At 54.4% G+C, this 19,676-nt stretch overlaps 1 protein-coding gene across 2 annotated transcripts in view; it reads right to left on the reverse strand.

Annotated features, from left to right (window-relative positions):
• Positions 1–8,842: 8,842 nt before the first annotated feature.
• Positions 8,843–19,676, reverse strand: part of MIPEP (mitochondrial intermediate peptidase) — an 83,631-nt gene continuing 72,797 nt past the window's right edge. Inside the window, exon 19 of one of the 2 annotated variants that reach the window (XM_074377929.1) lies at positions 8,843–9,110. In XM_074377929.1, the coding sequence (XP_074234030.1) occupies positions 9,013–9,110 (98 nt within the window). In that variant the 3' untranslated portion in view covers positions 8,843–9,012. The remainder of the gene's footprint in view (positions 9,111–19,676) is intronic. The other variant, XR_012511604.1, reaches the window with a different exon arrangement.

Consider the following 19,676-nt stretch of genomic DNA (forward strand, 5'->3'; position numbering starts at 1 on the left):
AACAAACAAACGAACATGAGAGGATCAACAAAACCAACAGTTTGTTCTTGGAAGATTAACAAGATTGATGAACTTCTGATGAGCCTAACTAACCAAAAAGGAGAAGGCACACACACACAGTGTGAGTTAACTATAGCGTGCTTTATGTGTTCTTAAAAACACACAGAGTCTGACAAATTGACTTGAAGAGACTGAAAGTGAAAAAGCCCAGAAAAATAACAGGGCTTATGAGAGAAATAGCTGGGGCCGAAACTCAAAGCCTAGGTGTAGACCCTTAACAAGATGGACAAATCAATAGTGGGGACCACAGCCAGACGGGCAGCTCGGGGTGCTGGGGCCGTCTCGGCCGATGCTCAGGGTGCTGCCTGGGGACCAGGGCTATGCTGATGGAGCGCGGGAGGACGGCAGCGCCCAGACCCAGCTGCAGACGGAGCCTGGCGGCTGTTTCCTTCACGCAGAGCCGAGTGCTTTTTCCTTTTCTGCCGATGTCGGAACTCAGCCGCCCCCATCCTGGAACACCCTCACCACCCCCGCCTAGATAAGGATCTCCTGTGAACCAGCTCAGTGGCCACAGTAATTGTTACTGTTCTTCTGTTGTCTGAGCATCTGTGACCTCATTTGTCATGAAAACACATGTCATAGCAGAACAGATTGTCTCAGGAGTGAAAATGTGGACATGACCGGGGTTCTGCAGACATAGGATGATGTTGTGACCTTTTCATGCCAGGACACTGGGAGATGTCCGCGACCACAGCTCTCGTGGGCTCCTTGGAGTCCAGGCTGAGCTGGAGCAGGGTCACAGCCCCATGTTCCCAGGCCAGTTTCAGTGTCCATCCAGCTGCCCAGACCTTGTGTGACTGGCAAACTTGCATCAAAGATTCCAGACTGAAGTGGGGCCCAGGTCTGAACCCTAAGGGAAGCACCCCAAGTATGTTTTATTCTCACCTTCGTTTCCCCTGTTTCAGCTGCCTCTACACCTCAAGCACTTCCATCTGTCCCTTTACCTCTGGGGCCGATGGAACATAAATCCCTTAATGACATTAAGAGCCAGGTAAAGGGTTACCGCCCTGTGTCTTTTTGGCACGAGGGTGGACGGGATGGATTTACATCCAGTGACTCTTCGCCGTTCTGTGACTGAGATGTGGTTAAAGAACAGTGGAGCATGGGCGGGGACAGGCCTCTGCCAGTCTGGGGACATCACGAGAGGCTTCCCAGAGCAACTGGCGCTCCTGCTGAGTCTTAGGAAGGGGCGCAGAAATTGACCAGGCAGAGGAGACAGTGTTTGAAGGCAGGGAAGGCACAGCTGAGGCCTGAGAAACGGGCCTGGGTAAAGACGCAGAAACCTTAGGAAAGTGGGGAAGCCTCCTAGGTGTCCTTGGCAGAGCCTGGACCCAAAAGGCACCTAAGAGATGTCAGTACAAAACCACCATCACGTAGAGGAACACGCAGACCTAAAGATGAGCCGAGTGCTTTCCTCTCCAAAGACCCGGGTCTGATAACTGAGATGTGCAGAGGTGGGGTCTGAGGTGATGGTCCTCATCATCAGACCATGAAGCGAGGAGACCTGGGAGCTAACCCAGCCTCCTCCCCACACAGGCCTCCATCCTGAAGCATTCCTGATGGATGGTCAGCGGCTTCTGCCTGAACCTTGCCAGCAACGGGGGCTCATCGCTTTACCACAGTCGCTGTCCTGTTCATTGTTAGCTCAAGTTATTAGCAAGATAGTCCTCATACTGAGTCAGAACTAGTCGGCCTCCTACCTCTATGGTTGTCCCCCCACTGGACACCCTTCCCGCTCCGCATGGTCCCTGCGCTGACGGTGCCCTGTTCTGTCCGTTTCAGTGGTGAGTGTGGCTCTGTGTCTGGCCTGCTGGGCACCACGGATGCGGGAAATGCTCAGACCACACCCCCACCACGTCTCTTGACCAGCTGTCTTCAGGCCCTTCCCTTTTGTGGCACAAAAGGCAGAGCACAGTAACCCACAGGTTGCACAGAGAACAGTAAAATACGCTTTATCTGCAGCTGAGCAGGCTGTGTGGTGCGGCCGGCCAAGACGGGAGGCCATGGCCTTTCCCCGGGGAGTGGACGGGCCAGCGGCGGGGGTGTAATACACGCTCACAACACATCACAGAGTCGACAGATGCTTCTGACAAGACGTAATTACGCGTCACACATCCCGACCCACAGAGAGAAGCCACTCTGGGTCTCAGGCAGGTGACTTTCTCCTTGAGCCCTGAGTGAGCGAGCGCTTGGGCCTGTGACACAGGAGGAGGAGGGTCAGCGTGGGGCCGGGCGGGCGGTCACAGGGCCCAGGCTCGGGCAGCTGTTAGTTTCAGGCCAAATAGTTTGGCGTCTTTTGATGTTCAGCAGGGACTCAGTGAGGCTTCTTGGCAGTGACGTGACCTGGTGGGCCACTCAGATGACGACGAGTGACTGGAGGTGGGGCCCAGGGAGGCTTGGAGAAAGGGGGTTAGCACACCCCTGGGCAGAGGGGAGTCAAGGAGAAGCCTGGACATGGGAGAGGGGTGAGACCCTGGCTCAGAAATCAGGGGCTGCCGAGATGCTGCTGCCTCAGTGGAGTGGGGCACTGATGCTGTCTGGCAACTATGGCAACAAGCAATGAGGAAACCCTTCCTGTGAAACCCTGTGTCCCAAGTGCGAGTGAGGCCCCGAGACTGGGAGTCTGGCAGGTCAGAGGTGGTGGGGCCGCCTCCCTGCCCCTCCCACCAGGCGTCTGCTGTGCATGTGTGGGGGTCAGGCCTGTGCTTGGGCCCCCGCACCATCCTCAAGGCCGGCAGGAGGCACGTGTTGGTTGTTCCCGGCCTCCTGGTGCCTGGACCTCGTTCTCGGGTAGACTCTTGAGCACACGGCTCCCGTTGCCGTGCTGGAGGTGGTATCTCCTGGGAGGAACTCTCCAGGAAGTCTGAAAGCACCCTGTGAGGGGCTGAACGTTTGTGTCCCCCCAACATTCACGTGATGACACCGCAAGCTCAGTGGGGTGGAATTTGGAGGCAGGCCTTTGGGGGGATTAAGTGATGGGAGGGGACCCTCACAATTCACATCAGAGGGGCCAGAGGACACAGCAAGGGGGCAGGCTGGCCCCACCAAACCCAGCGTCTGACACCCGGCCTCCACCTCGCAGCCTCCAGAGCCGTGGGGAACGGACGCCTGCGCTGCTTTGTGCGGGCAACCAGAGCCTGCGACACACCCAGTGCCCTGGACCAGCCCCTCCTGCGGGAGATGGTGACTGGGCTCTGCCTCCCTCCTGAGCCGTGGGACCCAATGTGTCCTCCCATGAGGGCCAGGGGACCAGGGGACACCAATGCCAGGCTAGAAACTCTGGCCCAATGGAGAAACAGAAATGGAGGGTGGGGAGGGCCTGTCTGCAAGGAGCAGACGCAGCAGGGAAAGCGGGCAGACAGACTGAGGGCGGGTCTGAGCTTCACCTTGGAAAGCAGCCGGCTCACCTCCACAGACCTCCCTGCACCAGCGCCCTGGGTGCGGGACTTAATCCGTGCATTTCGGGGACGTGACGTTCAGTCTGCACATGCTGGCCCTTTTCCTCCACAGCCCGAAAGGCGAAGCGACTCGGAACCCACAGCAGGGCACCAGTTTGCCCGCAGAGCCGTCTGAAGCGCAGAGCTGGCGTGTGGAGTGAAGGATCTGCAGCTGGAGTGTGATTAGAAACCCGTGGCGCACGTGGTCACCTCCACCCTCATCTCTAATCTCCATCACGCCCTCTCTGCACGGACAGACTAGCCCTCCGTCTGCCTCCTTTTCTCCAACAGCAACAGGCTGTTAACCCAAGGCTTGCTTCTCCTGGCACACGTATGTCCCGCCAGCTGAATGCTGGAGCCCTGCTGCTGGGATGCAGTCATCCTGGGGAGAAGGGCATCTGAAAGAGGCCTTCAGGAGACGCGTCGAGTACCCCGCACTGCCCTCCACTTGGTGGCGGCCCCATGCGCTTCATTCCTGTTAAGCTTTTTCACTTACTAGGATGTTCTTGCTGGTTGTGCCCTTGGCCACGGCCTCTGTGTGGTTGTGCCGGCCAACCCCAGGTACCAGGTCGGGCCATCCCTTCCCTTCCCTGGAACGCCAGGAGCAACTAGCCACCCCCGTCCTTTTTTTTAAAATAAATCCTTCTGCTAGCTACACATAAGCACATATTGCAGACTGAGTGTGAAAAGCAGTATCTAGAGAAACATTTACACAGTGTGGAGTGTAGGACGTTCCCGGGGAATCGGGCTCCTGCCCCACTCCGCTTTCCCTGAACTGGACCTTCACTGGTTACGCCCAGACTACACTGGAAGCTCTTATGGATGTTCTGATCCATGTCTGGTAGTGAGCTTGGCAGAAAGAAGCCAAGAGTCCGACACGCTCCCTCCCTGAGATTCAGACGCTCTTGATCAGGTCCCTTGGGGCAGGGAGGGCACGTCTGACCACGGGGACGGGGAGGAGTGACCCACCATTCCAGGCCCCACTGACCCAGACAGTGCCCCAGAGGAGAGCTGGGATGAAGAGTGTGATTTTGGGGGCCAACGTAATGGATCTTTGAGATGTGCAGGGAAGGGAGACAGCTTGAAAAAACACGGCATTCAGGACTGAGTTTCTAAAAATGGCAGGCCACTGGGCCTCCCGGGGCGCCTCGATGCTGGGGCTTTGTACCGTGGGGGGGAAGCTGTGAGACCGGCTGCTGCGACTTGGGGCTCCCTGGGGCGGGTGCACTTTTATGCAGTAAACACAGTTGTTTCCTGGGTCCTTCATGTGTCAGGTTCTTTTAAACTCCTGAATCCTGTTACTTGCTATTACAGAAAGCTGCCCATGTCTCCAGTAAGGGCAAGGTGGAGCCTCAGGCTTCGCTGTGGTGAATTTAGCGCACGGACACCAGGAGCTCTCTTTTGAGTGAGTTTCCCAAATCACACCTCCATTTATTTCAAGGTCTTGCTGAAGACTCATTCCCCCTGGAAGCACAGTGGTCCCTGACCTGTGCTCCCGGGGAAGGCAGGCCCACCACTCCCATCCTGACCCCACCGCTGACACACGCTCCCCCCCCAGTGTCACCCTCGTGAGGAGGACTTACCCGAACGCAGGTGCATGGAGTGGGCAGGGCAGTGCCCTGGGCCTGGAGCACCAGGATCTGAGAGAAGCAGCGCACGGCCCTCCCGGTTTCCCTGCAGGTGCGGGGGAGGGGCGGGCCGGCCAGACAGCTCATCGCTGCTGGGTGGTCTGACTCTAAAGATGCGGATGGAGCAGTTTATCAGCCTAACGGGCACATTAATGGCCACCCCGGACTCATAGCGTGGCCTCCATGCAGTTTTCTAAAATCAAGTGGAATCACAGTTTAGAGGAGCGTGTAGGTGGCAGGTGACCCAGGGCCACCACCACCACACAGCTGGTGGCAGGTTCTGTGTATGACTTTCCCACTCCTCTCCGTCCTCCCGCCCCACGTCCCTCCCGCATGATGCCGGAACACCGCGTCTTCCATCTGTCTGCAGGTCTGCGCGACAACAGGCCCAGGGTTTGACAGGGTGGGTGGTGTAACCCCTCAGCACTCTGACTGTCCGCCTGCAGAGCCATGCAGCCTCTCCGGAGGCCCCAAGTGCAGCGGACAGGGCGGCGGGCAGGGACGAGGAGCTGGCTCTAGTCCTGCGCCTGTGTGAGCAGCCCTGCGGCCCGCCTGCCTCAGCACAGCAGCAGTGTCGGGACACCGCCCGCCCTGTCCCCTCCTGGTGATGGGCAGCATGCGAGCCGACTGTGAGAATGTGCTTCCCAAACTGAACAATGCCAGGTGGAGTCAGGCACGACGGCTGCCAGGGTTCCACCGCAGTCCGTTTCAGCAAATCAGGCTGAACTCTGGGTATGAGGAAGGTTTCTGGCTGGACAGACGGTTCCCTGAGTGTCTCCGAGACGTTTTCTGAATTTGCTTACCGTAGCCGGCATTTCTTCAGAGTTGGAAACATGCTTTAAATCTAGCTCTGTTGTGATTAAACTTTTTGTAAACTTTAGATTATTATTAAAATTAACCTATTGCCCATTTAAAAAAAGATTGAACTAGAAGGAAAAGTAAAAGGCCAAAATCCCAACACTAAAGACAGTCACAATAACATTTTATTCATTATTCTCCAGTTCTTTCTCTAGGTTATATTTTAGCATTTACATATTCGTAAGTACTTTAAATTGGATTTTTGGAAGCTGGGGGTAAACCCTAACTCTGGAGAATTTTCCCCAGAGGAGCTGCTGTGTGTTATGGGCTCACTCCCATCACAAGGGAAAGCATTCATAATAAAATAATTTGCTGTTGTGATTCATCCAGTTATGAAAAGAGGCAGTGACCTCTTGGCATTCTTAGACGTTCTTTAGGGATCTTTGCTTTGCCTCCTGGTCTAACTCCTCCTTCTAGCGATTTTTGAAGAAAGGTACAAAGCTGAGATGTTTCCTGAGCCCTCGGACACTGGAGGCCAGTTTGCTTCTCAGCTTTGCCTCCTAAAACCTTTCTTCATTGTCCTTCGGCTTTTAACAGCGATGAGCAATCGGATTCTGGGAGCTTCGTAATTTTTATGCCTTCGTGTGTAACCGTGTTGTTTCTAGCTGGATGCTTGTAGCCCTTAGTCCCCAGGCTTCTGGAAATGTCATCAGCAGGCGCTCCAAGGGGAGGGCCCTCTCACGCGTCTGGGAGGTGGGTGGTGCGCTGTGGACTGCTGATGCGCAGTGCCACATCAGAGCGCGATGGCACTTTCAGTGTTCAGCAGTGGGACCCTCTGGAGTTCACGGAACACTCACAGTTCCGGGGAAATGTCTGACTTGGGATCTGCTGGCTTATCATTTAAGTTCTATTTATATGTAAGTTCTCAAAAGAAAAGGCAGATTGTTCAGGTGAGGGTCTCTTCACTGTTCTGTTTGTTCGTGTTGACCTGGAATGCAGAATTCTCTCTGCTTGCACTTACTTACTTTACTTTAAAAAATTGTAGGTGAAACATTTTACTGTCTGAACTCTTTTTAACTGTATAGTCAGTGGCATTAAGTACATCACATTGTTGGGAATCCATCGGGGATTCCCTTTTAAATCACATTCACTTTTCCCTTCACCTCAAAAAAGTTTCCTTAAATTCACGGAACAGCGCGTTCTCACCAGAGCCCTGCTGCACGCGCAGCTGTGCTGGGCGCTGGGGACGCAGGAGGACGCGAGCACGCTGTCCCGCTGCCGTCTGTCTCCTTGCCTCGCCGGGCTGCGCTACTCCGGGCCGCCCGCTCCCCCATCGTCCGTGACCTGCTCTCGGAGACGTCTGGACAGTCCTGCTCTTTTCTGCCGTGATGATGATTTCACTCACTGCCCTGTGTTTCAGTGTCTGCAATTTCTTTTCCTATTCCACCTTTCTTGTTGGCTTATCCTGTTTTAAATTTTCTGCCTGTTCTTTCTTTATGGCTTTCAGCTCCCTAGATAACCGTGTTTTCTCAGCTGTCACTAAGGACATCAGGGAAGTTTTCTACAATGTGCCTTAGTTCCTCTTAAAAAATAAAGTTCCAAGTTTGGATCTTCTAGCATCTTCCAGGCGATCGCCCCTCCTTTTTCTGAGGCTCCGTATGGCTTTCCTTTTTTTGCTTACTGACCTTCAGCTGAAAAGGGACAGTAAAGGCCCAGGGCATCGTCGCTGGGTTGACCAGGAGCTGGTTAAAGCACCTTTTCACACTTGCCTGTCACTGACAGGAAAGTTGGTATCAATTCCTCCACGTCCGTCTCCCAGGTGAGAGTCCGGGTTGTGGACGGCAGGCTTCTCAGGCAAGAGCCTCCCTTCCCCCCCCCCCCCCCCAACGGAGGGGCTGCAGAAGCAGCTGGGGCCGGCTCCCCCTGTGGCCGCACCACCTGCGCCCAGCCCGCCCTCCCTGACTGGGTGTGGGTGCGGGGGAAGCCCCACTGCAGGCCCGCCCCAGCTCTGCCCGAGGATGCTCCATGGGTTGTTTCCAGGTTCAGAGACTGAGACGGGGGGAGGGGGGGGATGTGGCTGACGTGGACGTCCTGCAGGTGGTGCCGGTGCAGGGCCCACTGGGCCGGCCCCCGTGGCCAGGTGGACCCGGCGTTGGGGGGGGGGCGGTCCCTGACGTTTCTAGTCTGTAGCAGTTCCTCTACAGTCTGGGGGTGGGGGGTGGACACGTGTCCTAGTTTTAGGGATTTTTAATCTTCCCTTTTTACATCATCACTGGTGGTTTAATGAGAAGCAGGAAGGGGCTGTTGGCAGACATTTTAAACTAAAGTCTGTAATTAATTTCTTTAGTGGGAAAAACCCATTAAATAATTTCTTTCCTATTATTAGCACGTGGTGACACCGTATGCAGTAATGTTCAGGATTAAGACAGGGTTTGAATCCCAGTTTCCTTGTTTATCAGTTGCTGTATCTTGGACATCATTTATTAATTTTACCTGTACTTTTCTACATTCAAAACCAAGCCCAAAAAGTTTGAGGTCAAGACTTTGGTCTCTGTTCTGAGTCCACCTGTGGAATCTACTCCTCGGACGTGGGAAAAGCCAATGCGGTAATTACAGGTGCTTCCTGGGCACTGTGACTGACAGCTGCATTTTCAAAGCCACTTCTATAGTAGTCTGAAGAAATCACTGAGGACTGCATGTGTAATCTTTCTGAAGATGGCTTCAAATGGAAATAATTTTGCTTTTTAATGAAGTCTCTACCCAAGTAGAGAACACGGGGAAGGGGCAGAGGTCACTAGGAGAGTGGCTGGATTGAGGGTGGGCCAGCCCCTGACTCTACCACCTTGTGCTCTACTTTTTACCCACTCATTGAGTGGATTTCCTTATGTTCAAAAATCTGCCAGATTTTAAAAGCCCAAATAACTAAAAGAAATTCTTTATTCCAAGTTCCATTGGTTTAAGGTTTTTCATAAATTATTACAGAACTGAATACTGAAATCAGAAGCAAGTGTTCATAGTTGTAGCATTTACAACGAAATTAGTGTCTCCATGATACGACTGTGATTTACAAACGATCTGAGGTGTTTCTATCATTCAGAATCCATGAGGAAAGTTTCAAAGTCGAGGTCCAAATCGGAAAGGAGGGCGTCTACAAAGTCGTCGGTGGAAGGACACTTCTGCAGCAGACCTGTGAACAGAGAAGAGGTCAGCTGGCTTGGTCACCACAGACCGTGCCTCAGAGGGACATCATGCTCAGGCTCCATGAAGCACTGACCACGGGACGGTTCAAAGTCACGGGCAGCGTGTGGGCCCTGAAAGTGCTTATTCCAATTTTTTTTTTAAACTATCTCATCAACACTTAGCTTAGAGATTAGACCCAAATATGTTTCCCAGGAGTTTTTATTTTGCTGATATTACTACACTCTTGAAGCAATGTCAGAAGACTGAATTTTTCAGTTATCTCTGGGTTGACTCGGAACTGATTATGCTTAATTACTTACCAAGTTTAATGATCAAGTTCTACACACTTTAAAATCAAAACTACAAAAGAAGATATCCAAATGACAGAACTTAGAAGCCCTGGGTGGAAACTAGACCACAGCGAGACACCACACACTCCCTCTTTGTCTCAGAAAGAAAAGTGCCCACCACTGAGCCCTAGTTAACGCTGTGCTCGCAGACGTGTCTTTGGGTAAAATGTACTTGATGGGTGGATGCAGGAGCAGACAGGAGGATGCGTGGTAAGGCAAAGCGAGCAGTGTGTAACTGCAGGAGCTAAATGCAAGCACGCCAGTGCTCCCTGTCAGTCAGCGTTTCTGAGTGCTTGAGAGCAGCCCACATAAAGTGGGTGTCCCCAGCACACAGACTGCAGCTGCTGGGAGAAGGGGGGGGGACGATGAGCTCCGACAGAGATTCCAAAGGCTCTGTGGAGGAGCTGGGATCATAGGAGAAGATGAAAAGATGTGAAGATTGAGGTTCAAATTCAGGCCTTCGAGATGGAGAGGCTAGCCATGTACCAGGTGTCGGGAGGGGGAGACTGAGGCACAGACTCAGCATGACCATGACCAGGATGATGGCTAATGCATCACATTTCATGGTGTCTTTGAGATGCAGGTGTTCACTTAGACAGATGCGGTCAGATTCATAAGTCAGGTTTCTGCATTTCCTAGTGGCCAGGTTTCTTAACACAGAGACCAGCTGTGGAGAAAACACTGAAACATGGCTTTTAATCACACGGGTTATCCAGCTCCACGTTTCCTTCCTTGTAACACGTGCAGCGTTCTGTAAGTAAACGACTGGTCATTGGTAATCAAAGGCCTAGAGCTGCAGAAGGTAGAGCCCGCCTACTCAGGTGAGCATGGCCCCGTCCCCCTGAAGTGTTCTCTTCTCCTCAGTGACCTGCCCACGGAGACAGGACTGTGCTCTGTCCTTGGCGGATGCCCCTGAGGGACACCCCCTCTCCCAGGTCCACCTCCAGCCGCCTGGGCGTCTCCAGGAACGGTGGCCGTGGCGACAGCGAGAGAAAACCACGTGCACTCTCAGTATTTTCAGTACAGTCTGGTCAGGGACAAATGGTTTGGTAATTTTGTATGTGATGCAACTGGTGTAAGGATGGAGGTTCACGGAGGAGGAGCAGGACCAGAAGGGGTGGGACCAGCTCCGGGGGTGGGCGCTCTCCTGGCGTGCAGCTGCGGCATCCTCGCTTTGCTTAGAGCTCATGCTGACACTTGCCAAACTAACTTCCACACAGAGTTCAAAGAAAAAGTGTTCTCGGGCAGCTCCACAAATAAATTGGAATTAGCTTTTGTGTATGCAGGTAGTAAACAAGATTCCAAGAACTTTTTTTTTCTTTAAGAAGCTGAAGAAGATGTTCCCTTTGTCTTCAAATCTTAATCTTAAAGGTGGTGATTAGATGTGCAATTTCCTAGGAGCCCCTGGAACCCGGTAGAGGGTGTTAAGTCCACAAGCGGGTGGGGCTTATGGATGCTTCCCTGTGAAATCACCTAAATGGAAGGGGAGGGAGGGGTGACTGAAACCAGAACAAAACCAAGCACAGCTTTACAGCTGAGAAGGTGATGTCAGACAGACCGACCGACCGGGCAGGATGCATGTGCACTCACACGTCTGTGAGGGAAAAGCGGTCGCTGAGTCCGTGTCCCTGCCGGCCTCGGGGATGGGGCCAGGTGGTGAGTAGCAGAGGGATGATTCAATCTGTTTTCTCCTCATTTCACCTGAGAGGCAGATGGGCACATAAAAATTGGGAGAAGCTAGGACATTTCTTCCTCGACCGCTCTGCTCCAGCCAGTGCGTTTCGTGACCTTGAAGGACCTGACGACAGCCCTTGAAGAGTGACTGCTGGAGCAGGACACTCCATGCAGCTGGTCGCTCCAGACTGTGGGCCCACAGCCCAAACTCTGGGGACAGCAGTGTCGCGCAGGACCTGCCAGGACAGCGGGCCCAGCAAGGCCATCACCACAGCCACGTGGTGCCAGGGCCTCGTGCCAGGTGGTGGCTGTGCCTGCGGTGTGGACACCCCTGGGAGGGGCCTGCCGGTGAGAGACGGAACAGGGAAAACGGGTGCACAGCTCTGCAGGTTTCTATGGCTGTTGTGGACCCGGCGGTCTGGTCCCAGGGCCTGGGCTCTCAGGTGCTGGCCCGGACGTCTGTAAAATCACACCTTCTAGAAAGGCCCGCATGTAAACCTCAGCATTCTAGACAGGTCAGAACCCACATGTGTGAAGTTCTGGGGGAGGAAGTCCAAGAGCCTCCCGATGCAGCCCTTGGCTGTGGGCAGCTCAGTTTTGGGACCATGAAGCCACTACCTGGGCAGTCAGACCTGCTGCCACCCCTGGGGGCAGAGACAGTGTTTGCCCAAGAGGAGCCCCTTCCTCAGCCCCCCACGTGGGCCCTCCTGGCCTGGACACTCTCAGGCTCCTAACCAGACACGTTTCCGCGCTCCCACAGAGAACACCCGTCAGCCCTGGGCTGAGTCAGGCCGAGCACGGAGCCGCCGTCCACGCCCTGGCACCTGTGCCTTCAGTCACACAGGGTCCGACCATGTCCTCACAGCATCCGCGCGCTCCTGGCCTGGGCGTATCCGCCTCCTGGAGCACAATACCCAGGTTTAGGGGGACACCCTCGCCTGGTCCTTGCCCGAGAGCCCGGGGGACGCGGCAAGCGCAGAGCACGTGGACTGCTGAAGCCTCAGAAGTGCAGGGGGAGCTCCCCTCCCCCATGCCGAGTCTACTTCAGGCATCACTTACCTGAGTGCCCCTGAGGACCGTGGTCATGGCATGGGGAAGGCCAGCCACGCAGAAGACGGGATGCAGTGACAGTCACTCCCCACCCAAGTGCCCCAGGCGAATGTGAGGCAGGCACAGGTCATATTACGTATCAGGAAGATGCTGGTGAAAGGACGACTGAGACGCTGTCTTACAGGAACGGGTGGGTCCAGCGGGTCTAAGACTGTGTCACTCCCAGACCAACATCACGGTATCAGCGGAGGACCTTAGGGCCACCCCTGGACCTGAGGAAGCAGGACTCGGGGGCTCAGCACTGTAATGGGCCCACCATGACCCCGACGCGTGAGAACCACGGCCCAACAGACCCCGGCAGACCAGCTCAGGGGAAAGGAGGTGAGCAGCAGAGGGTTGCTTTCCTACTCAAACTAGAGCGTTTCTCAAATGAAACAGGAAACAAAAGGAGCATCTGTTTGGGATGCTGTTCCAAGTTACGACCACCAAGCCCCCAGCGTGACAGCACACTGGCTGGCCAGCACCTGAAAGATCCAGTGGGTATGGCGTGAAAACAGCCTTAAAACCTGGGCTGGGGGAACCAGAGAGGGCACCGACCCAGCCCCAGAGCTGGGGGGTTGGGGGGCACTGCGGCCACAGGTGGCATCAGAGGCCGACAGCAGTATTTTTACTAAAAAGAACAAAAGCCAGAGCAGGGTCCGTTTTGGTTACTGGAGCCCCCAGGAAACAGTGTTCTGTTGACACCTGACTCTGGCAGCGGACGCTGGGAGCTGTTCCCCAGTGTCCTGAGCTGGGAGCCGCCATCAGGCTGCTGGTGGGGGGTGGGTTGCAGCATCTCAGGGGGACGACAGGACGTCAGTCCCTGTGCTGGGGGCCTGTGGGACTGTCACTGGTTCTGTGAAAACAGGGTATCTCAGGGTAGCCCCTGGGGGCGAGGGGATGCCCCCCTCCGTCAGGCCTGAGCCAGGCGCCCACCTGGCTGCTCCTAGCTCTGCAACGAGAGGGCCACCCCGGGCCTCACCCCGTAGGATGATGGTCCCCTCGAGAAGGTCATTGTCAGGGGAGAAAACCATGGAAACGCCTGCTTCCCTCCCTTGCCCAGCTGGGCGCCAGCCCATCCTTCCCAGAGCAGGAGGAGGAAGGGCTGAGGATGACTGGGTGGCTCATCCTGGCCCCGGCGCCCCAAGGGCCGCATCTGCCCCCTCACTGAGCCCCCGGAGCGGCGTGGCCCTGCCTACATTTGGCATCCACGGCAGCCTCTGCACTGCCCCTCAGATGCCTTAAATTCCAGTCTGTTTCTCCTCTTCTGACCATCCAGTAGTTTTCCTGTGAAGGGTCACCAAGGAGGAATAGAGTGGAAAGATAAACACTTCCTTCATTTTCTAAACAAAACTTTTGGTGCCTCCAAAGGAGGCACTGAGGATTAGAGCAAGGCTCTGGTGAGCCGCCCTGAAGCAACTGCCTGGGCAAGGAGCTGCAGACCAGCCACTTAACTCCCTGAGACTCACGTGTGCGAGGAGCTGTCTGGGTAAAGGTAGAGTGAAGTACGATTTTGAAGATCGTAAGTTGGTACAATGTCATCTACTTTGCTAGACTGTTATAAGGACTAAATGAGAAAATGCGTTTAACACACGGGAAATGCTCCGCCACTGGGAGCAGTGACCACAGACCCAAAGTTGAAGGATGCTGCTGCCTGTTTTTTGCACCAGCTGAATTCCACAGCGCTGATCTCTGACGACGTGCTCAGGGTGTCCTCATCCCACACCCACCACAAGCGTACGGCCCAGGTGACGGGTCACGGGGGTCACGGCTTGCTTTGCCTTTTCCTGGTTCTCGCTGTCTGCTTTTTATGAGCTGCTTATCTACTGAAAGAAGGAAATGGAAGATGTGACTAGAATCAATCCACTTTCTACCTGATGGCAGCTGTGATAAAAGGTTTATCAAGAAGAGATGGCTGGGATGGAGGAAGAGTGCACAAGACTGACCACACAACACTGGATGCCACTGACGGTCACTTTAAGTGGGGACAATGGTGCCTGGCACGTTACGCGCCCTTTACCACGACCTGAAGAGGAAGAGACCCCCCAAGGTACTAAGACGGAGCCTGTGACTTGCCCAGATTCTTAGCTTCTGTGTCCCGTCCCCTGTGGGCAAACATCCTGGCACCCAGGATGCACAGGAGAGTGGGCTGTCCACACTGACGGGGGCCTGAGAGGGGCGCTGTGAACCCCAGCTCCCCCATCACGGAAGTTCACAGCCATCCTTCTGTGCTGCAGTAATTACAGGAGCCCAGCCCGGCCGACTGAGGAAGGATTACAGCTCTAAGGCTGGCCTGGCAATGTGAAGAGCTCGGGTGAACTTTACGAAATCAGACTCTCATCCCAGCCCCGTCTCTCCCGCGCCTTGGGCAACCGGCTCGCCCTCCTCCACTTTGAAGTTCTTCCTGGCTGCTCCAAGGCACCCACACCTCTCTCCCGAGGTGGGGCCCCACAATCTGCCATCAGGCCCCAGGAAGAGGAGGACGGCAGCCAGCAAGTGAAATTCCTCTACTCCTTTGAACCAAGCGGCTCTGTGGCACCCGGGCCGGGGTGGAACCTTTGTGCCTCCCCGAGGTCGCTCCCTGCTGGGGGGGGTGGGGTGCCTGTCCAGCAAGGGGGGGCCGGGCCGGCTGTTTCCACATTGGTTTATCTCCATTTCACTGTCAGATTTCTCAGTTCCACTCACCAGTTCCTTTTCTGAGTTACGAAACATGCTGCCTTTTGAAGCTCCACACCCATACATTAAACACACACACCCTCTTCAAAAATCAGTGCATTTACAGAAGGGGGGCCTCCGCCCTGAGAAGCCAGGTGCTGTCTCCCATCCCTTCTTCCAGAAAGCGCCCAGCTGCTTCAGAGGCTGCGCTGAGCACATACCCAAACAAGCCAGAGACGAGGGATTCAACTGACTTGCGTCTGGGTTGCCGTCCACCATCCTACAGCCACTGAACTCGAGATCTGACCCCTGGACATGTTTTCCTCATTTACTCCCGTCACGCTGTGCAAGAAAAGGCGGCTCCCTACCAGCCAGTGTGCTGTCAGGCACGAGACATGCCTTGCACTCACGCGTTCTCGGTCAGCAACTCTGATTTTGCCATAAAACCTCTGCCACGGGACATCAGGCCTGGTCAGCACGTGCCGCCTCTCAGCTCTGTCCCGGGACGTGCTGCTCAGAGAAGGCAGCACCGTCTGAGCACCGGAGTCAAGCCTCAGTGCCGCAGATTATAAAAGCGCAGGAGGAAGGTAGACGGACAGGCGTGCAGCCGTCCCCAGAGCAGATGCTTCCCGCTGTGACCTGGAAAGTTACGGGATGACTGGTCCACACGGGACAAGTCGGGGCGCCTGAATCTGAGCCCAGTTCCGCCACTCGCCTCGGTGGGACCTGAGGCAGTGAGCACGCCTTGACCATGGAGAGGATTAAAAGAGGTGGTGAGTGTGAGGGGCTCAGTGCCGCAGCCGGCGCATCGAAACCGCCCAGCAGAGCAGGGAGAGCGGTTCCCAGGCCCTGTCTTGTCACCACCAGTGCTGCTCTCTCCCGTCCGCTTGACTCCAATGCAAAAGCAGCAGCCGTTAGTCTAGTTCACATCCAACAAGTGTTCTTTGACTGACTGACTGACTGGAGGTCCTGGGGATGGAACCCAGGACCTCGTGCCTGCTAAGCACGCGCTCTACCCCTGAACAAGAGCACAGGTCGCGGCAACATCTCAGTAAGAGTCCCTCCCCTGCAGCGAAACAAGCACAAACAGGAAGAAGACAGAAATGAAGGTGGTGCTGGAATTCCGATTATTTTGAAGGTGTGATTTCAGATTTTAAGAATGTTTTGAAGCTGTTTCAGTTTAAGCTGCTTGAAGGGAAAACGTTTAGTGCTCAGCTCTTCTCCTGACCGTCGGCTCGGTCACACTGAACACAGGACTGTACAGAAAGGGGTTAAGACACTCAGCGTGTGTCACTCGACGCGCCCTGACTTACCTGACGCGGTGGAAGAGAATCTGAAAGTGGCGTTTAGGTACCTGAGACGTGCGAGCTCAAATTACGGAGGGGTTATTCTATTTTAAAAACTTTAAAGACAAACTGTTAAGTAAGAACGAAACAGGAAACAAAAGGAGCATATAACCTATTTCGTTATCAGTAACGTTACACAATGGTCAAAGGGGAAGGCTTCTCCTAGAGGTGGCAGGAAAGAAGCACCAGGTGTCTCGCGGACGGTCCTTCGGGAGGCGGCCCAGTGAGCCCAGGGGGCGTGCTCCTGCCTCTGCGCTCTGGCAAGGTTTCAGGTAAGAGTTGGTGAGCAAATGTCAGTTTCACTTCTTCAACTCAAATCTGCTCAAAACCACTACTCCTGCTATTCTAGTGTGCCCTTTCTCAGGGGGCTTTTTTTGTTTAATTGAATTAGTCAGTTTGCAATGTGTTAGTTTCTGGTGCACAGCACAGTGAGTCAGTTACACACACACACACGTATCATTTTGTTATCACAGGATACCGGGCATAGTCCCCTGTGCTGCACAGTAGGTCCTTGTTGTCTGTTCTGTACACAGTAGTGTGTATCTGCTAACCTCAAACTCCTAATTTATCCCTCCGCCACCCTCACCTCCCTGGCAACCATAAGTTTGTTTTCTGTATCTGTGAGTCTGTTTCTGTTTTGTAAGTAAGTTCATTTGTGTCACTTTGTAGATTCCACGTATTAGTGGTATCACATGGTGTCTGTCTCACTCACGTCACTCAGTGTGGTCACCTCCTGTTGGTTCACGTGGTCCCTGTGCTGGTGGACTCTCAAGTGTAAACCCATCAGCATGTCCCCAGCACCGGCTCTGTCTGGGAGGCTTGTGGCTCCTCATTTCCTTCACCCCTGGAGCTCTCCTTCACCCCTGGAGCTCTATACCGCGGGCTGTCAGCTAAGAATCCACATGGAGAGCTTTGAGGAAATGACACCTGCTTCTCTCAGCTGGTTCTAGCCTGTGGCTGACAACATGCCTCCATGACCGCAGGTGAAGAGCAGCACCTGTGCTGAGCACCTCTGCAGACCACCAGGCACCTCTGCAGACCACCGAGCACTGAACACCTTTACAGACCACCGAGCACTGAGCACCTCTGCAGACCACTGAGCAATCAGAAGACCGGAGAAAATACTGCCTGCACCCCCATCAGAAAGTTGCGGGCACTGACACAATCTGAAAACACAGCTGCTGCTGTGTTTCTTGGAATGAGCTTCCGACAGGATATTTACTTGGGAAAGAAGGGGCTCGGACAGCTCAGAGCAAGCCAGACCCCAGACGCCCCTCGGTGCTGCACAGGTCAGCAGACTCGCCCCACCCACACGTGGAGGGACAGTCAGAGAGCTCAACCCTCCAAAAGTGGACAGCAGCACAGAGCTCCCTGAGTCCATGCGGCAGTGGGGGGGGGGGGGGCTGCACTCAGTACCTGGTAACGGCCTGCAGTGACAGCGCTGTGAGGCAGCTACACTTCAGATCAAGTCTGCGGTCCCCGAGGGCACGGTGCTGGCCACAGGGCAGCCCCCGGGGCCCAGGAACGGCTCTGTAGCGCCGGCCTGACTCCCACTTCTGTGAAGGGGCAAGACCCTCCCAGACCAGCTGGGGACTGCTGATGCCTGCACCCAGTGGCTGTCCTCCTGCCACTGTCCCCAGACCCTTCCCCAGAGTGGACCTCCTTCCGACAGGCTGTTATCTGTTCTAACTCCGCCCTAAAGCAGAGTACCTGGAACCATGAGGGCAGGAACTTCTGCTGCCCAGGGCCGACAAGGGGCTTGGTCGAGACCCCCAGGGACCTGCAGTGAGCGTGCTCACCTGCCCCGCGGCCACGACCAGGCACACTGCTCACGGTGAAAGGCACCTGAGTTGTATTTGGCGTAGTGTGCGCTCGACGGGTTAACAAATTCAGATTCTGCTTACAAGGTACCTTCCCAGAGGCTTTTCATCACCTTTGCTAGCAAAAATTATGCTGGTTGAATTTATTCACTGGAGCATTGACAGTAACATGGGCGGGCAGGGGGGACCCAAGGGTACTAGAGGCTTCGGGTTAAGTTCACAGAAGAAAGGCACTCTCGCTTCCTGGTAAAGGCTGGCTTTCTTGTGCCAGGTGAGGGGTCACCCTGCACTGCAGAGTGACACAAAATGCTCGCCTGTCCCCAGTGTGCGGTCCCGTTACCTGCCTGTTGTGCCCACAAGACACCACACCCCCAGGGAGCGCTCTTTCTCGGGACCAAAGCCTAGTCAGTCAGAAAAGGGACCGGCGCGTCTTTCCAGGAGGGCCCTTGACACCCTTTCTCCTTGTTTACCGCGTCTCTGAGGTCCTGGCCTCGTCTCGGCTTCGGCCCTCTGGATCCCTATTACGTGTCTGTTCATTTCAAATCTGACCTTTCGTGTTTATAAGCAGAGAACACATGGTGAGCTCTCGAAGGGCTGGGTGCCTCTGGTCCTTACCGAACGCTGCCTCCTCGGGGAAGAGACAGGATGTGTCCGGGCAACAGGGAGGTTTCTCAACGTGTTAGTTTTTTCCTAAAGCTACGTAAAGTCTGAAACTAAAACTCAACAAGGGCCACTCACTCAGGACTGCTGGTAACATAAAAGGCAGCGGTCAGCAAAGGAAGGTGAGTAGCCTCATGCGAGCGAACACAAGCCTGCTTCCTCGTGGAGCCACACATCACTCGCCTGCTGCTCCCAGATCATCTGCACGTTCGTCTTTCTAGAAAGCTGTTCCTTTCCTGAAATGACTAACAGAAACTGAGCTCAGGGTCATGTTCACCAACGCGCACCTACACATTTTTCTAGCATGTGTTTTTAAAAATAGCAAAGTGAATGAAAATGCCACATCATCATAGTTTATTTTAAGCCAAAACTGAGTTCTCTTATTACTAGGAAATGTGATACTTAAACCAGAGGAACACTGTGGGGGTAGAGAATGAAGACCAGAAAACTTAACACTGAAAACCAGGACTTCAGCTCACCCTAGAGTTCCTGCCAGTCGGGAAAGCTGGGTCCAGCCATCTTGTGTTTAGTGGGGGATTAGGGAACTGAATATTCTGCTAATAACGTGTCTTTGTATGTGCTGTGAATGTGTTTAAAACTAGATAAGCACATACTTTCAAGCTGCAAATTAGAAAGAAGGGTTCTGAAGTCAAGTCACAGTCTCCCTCAGGGAGGTGAACCGACCTCCTCAGGTAATTGAGCAAGGAGCAGACCCAGGAACTGGAAGTCCAGTCTTGTTTCACCATGTGACCACTTCGGATTTTTTTTTCCCGAGGAAGGAAACGCTGTTTTAACCATTTTGTTGTCTTCAAATGGTTGAGTTTTGAGAGGAAAAAACTATGGGGTCTTCTGGAAAAGCTGTAGATTTTTCCTGGGGCTCCCTGGGCCCAGAGCAAGAGTCAGCACAGGGACCTGGCCCACGGTGCCCAGATGGCTGCCAGAGCGAGACCTTCAGACCAAGGGGTGCGGAGCTGGTGAC

Source organism: Camelus bactrianus, chromosome 14 (genome assembly GCF_048773025.1).
Source record: "Camelus bactrianus isolate YW-2024 breed Bactrian camel chromosome 14, ASM4877302v1, whole genome shotgun sequence".
Lineage (NCBI taxonomy): Eukaryota > Metazoa > Chordata > Mammalia > Artiodactyla > Camelidae > Camelus > Camelus bactrianus.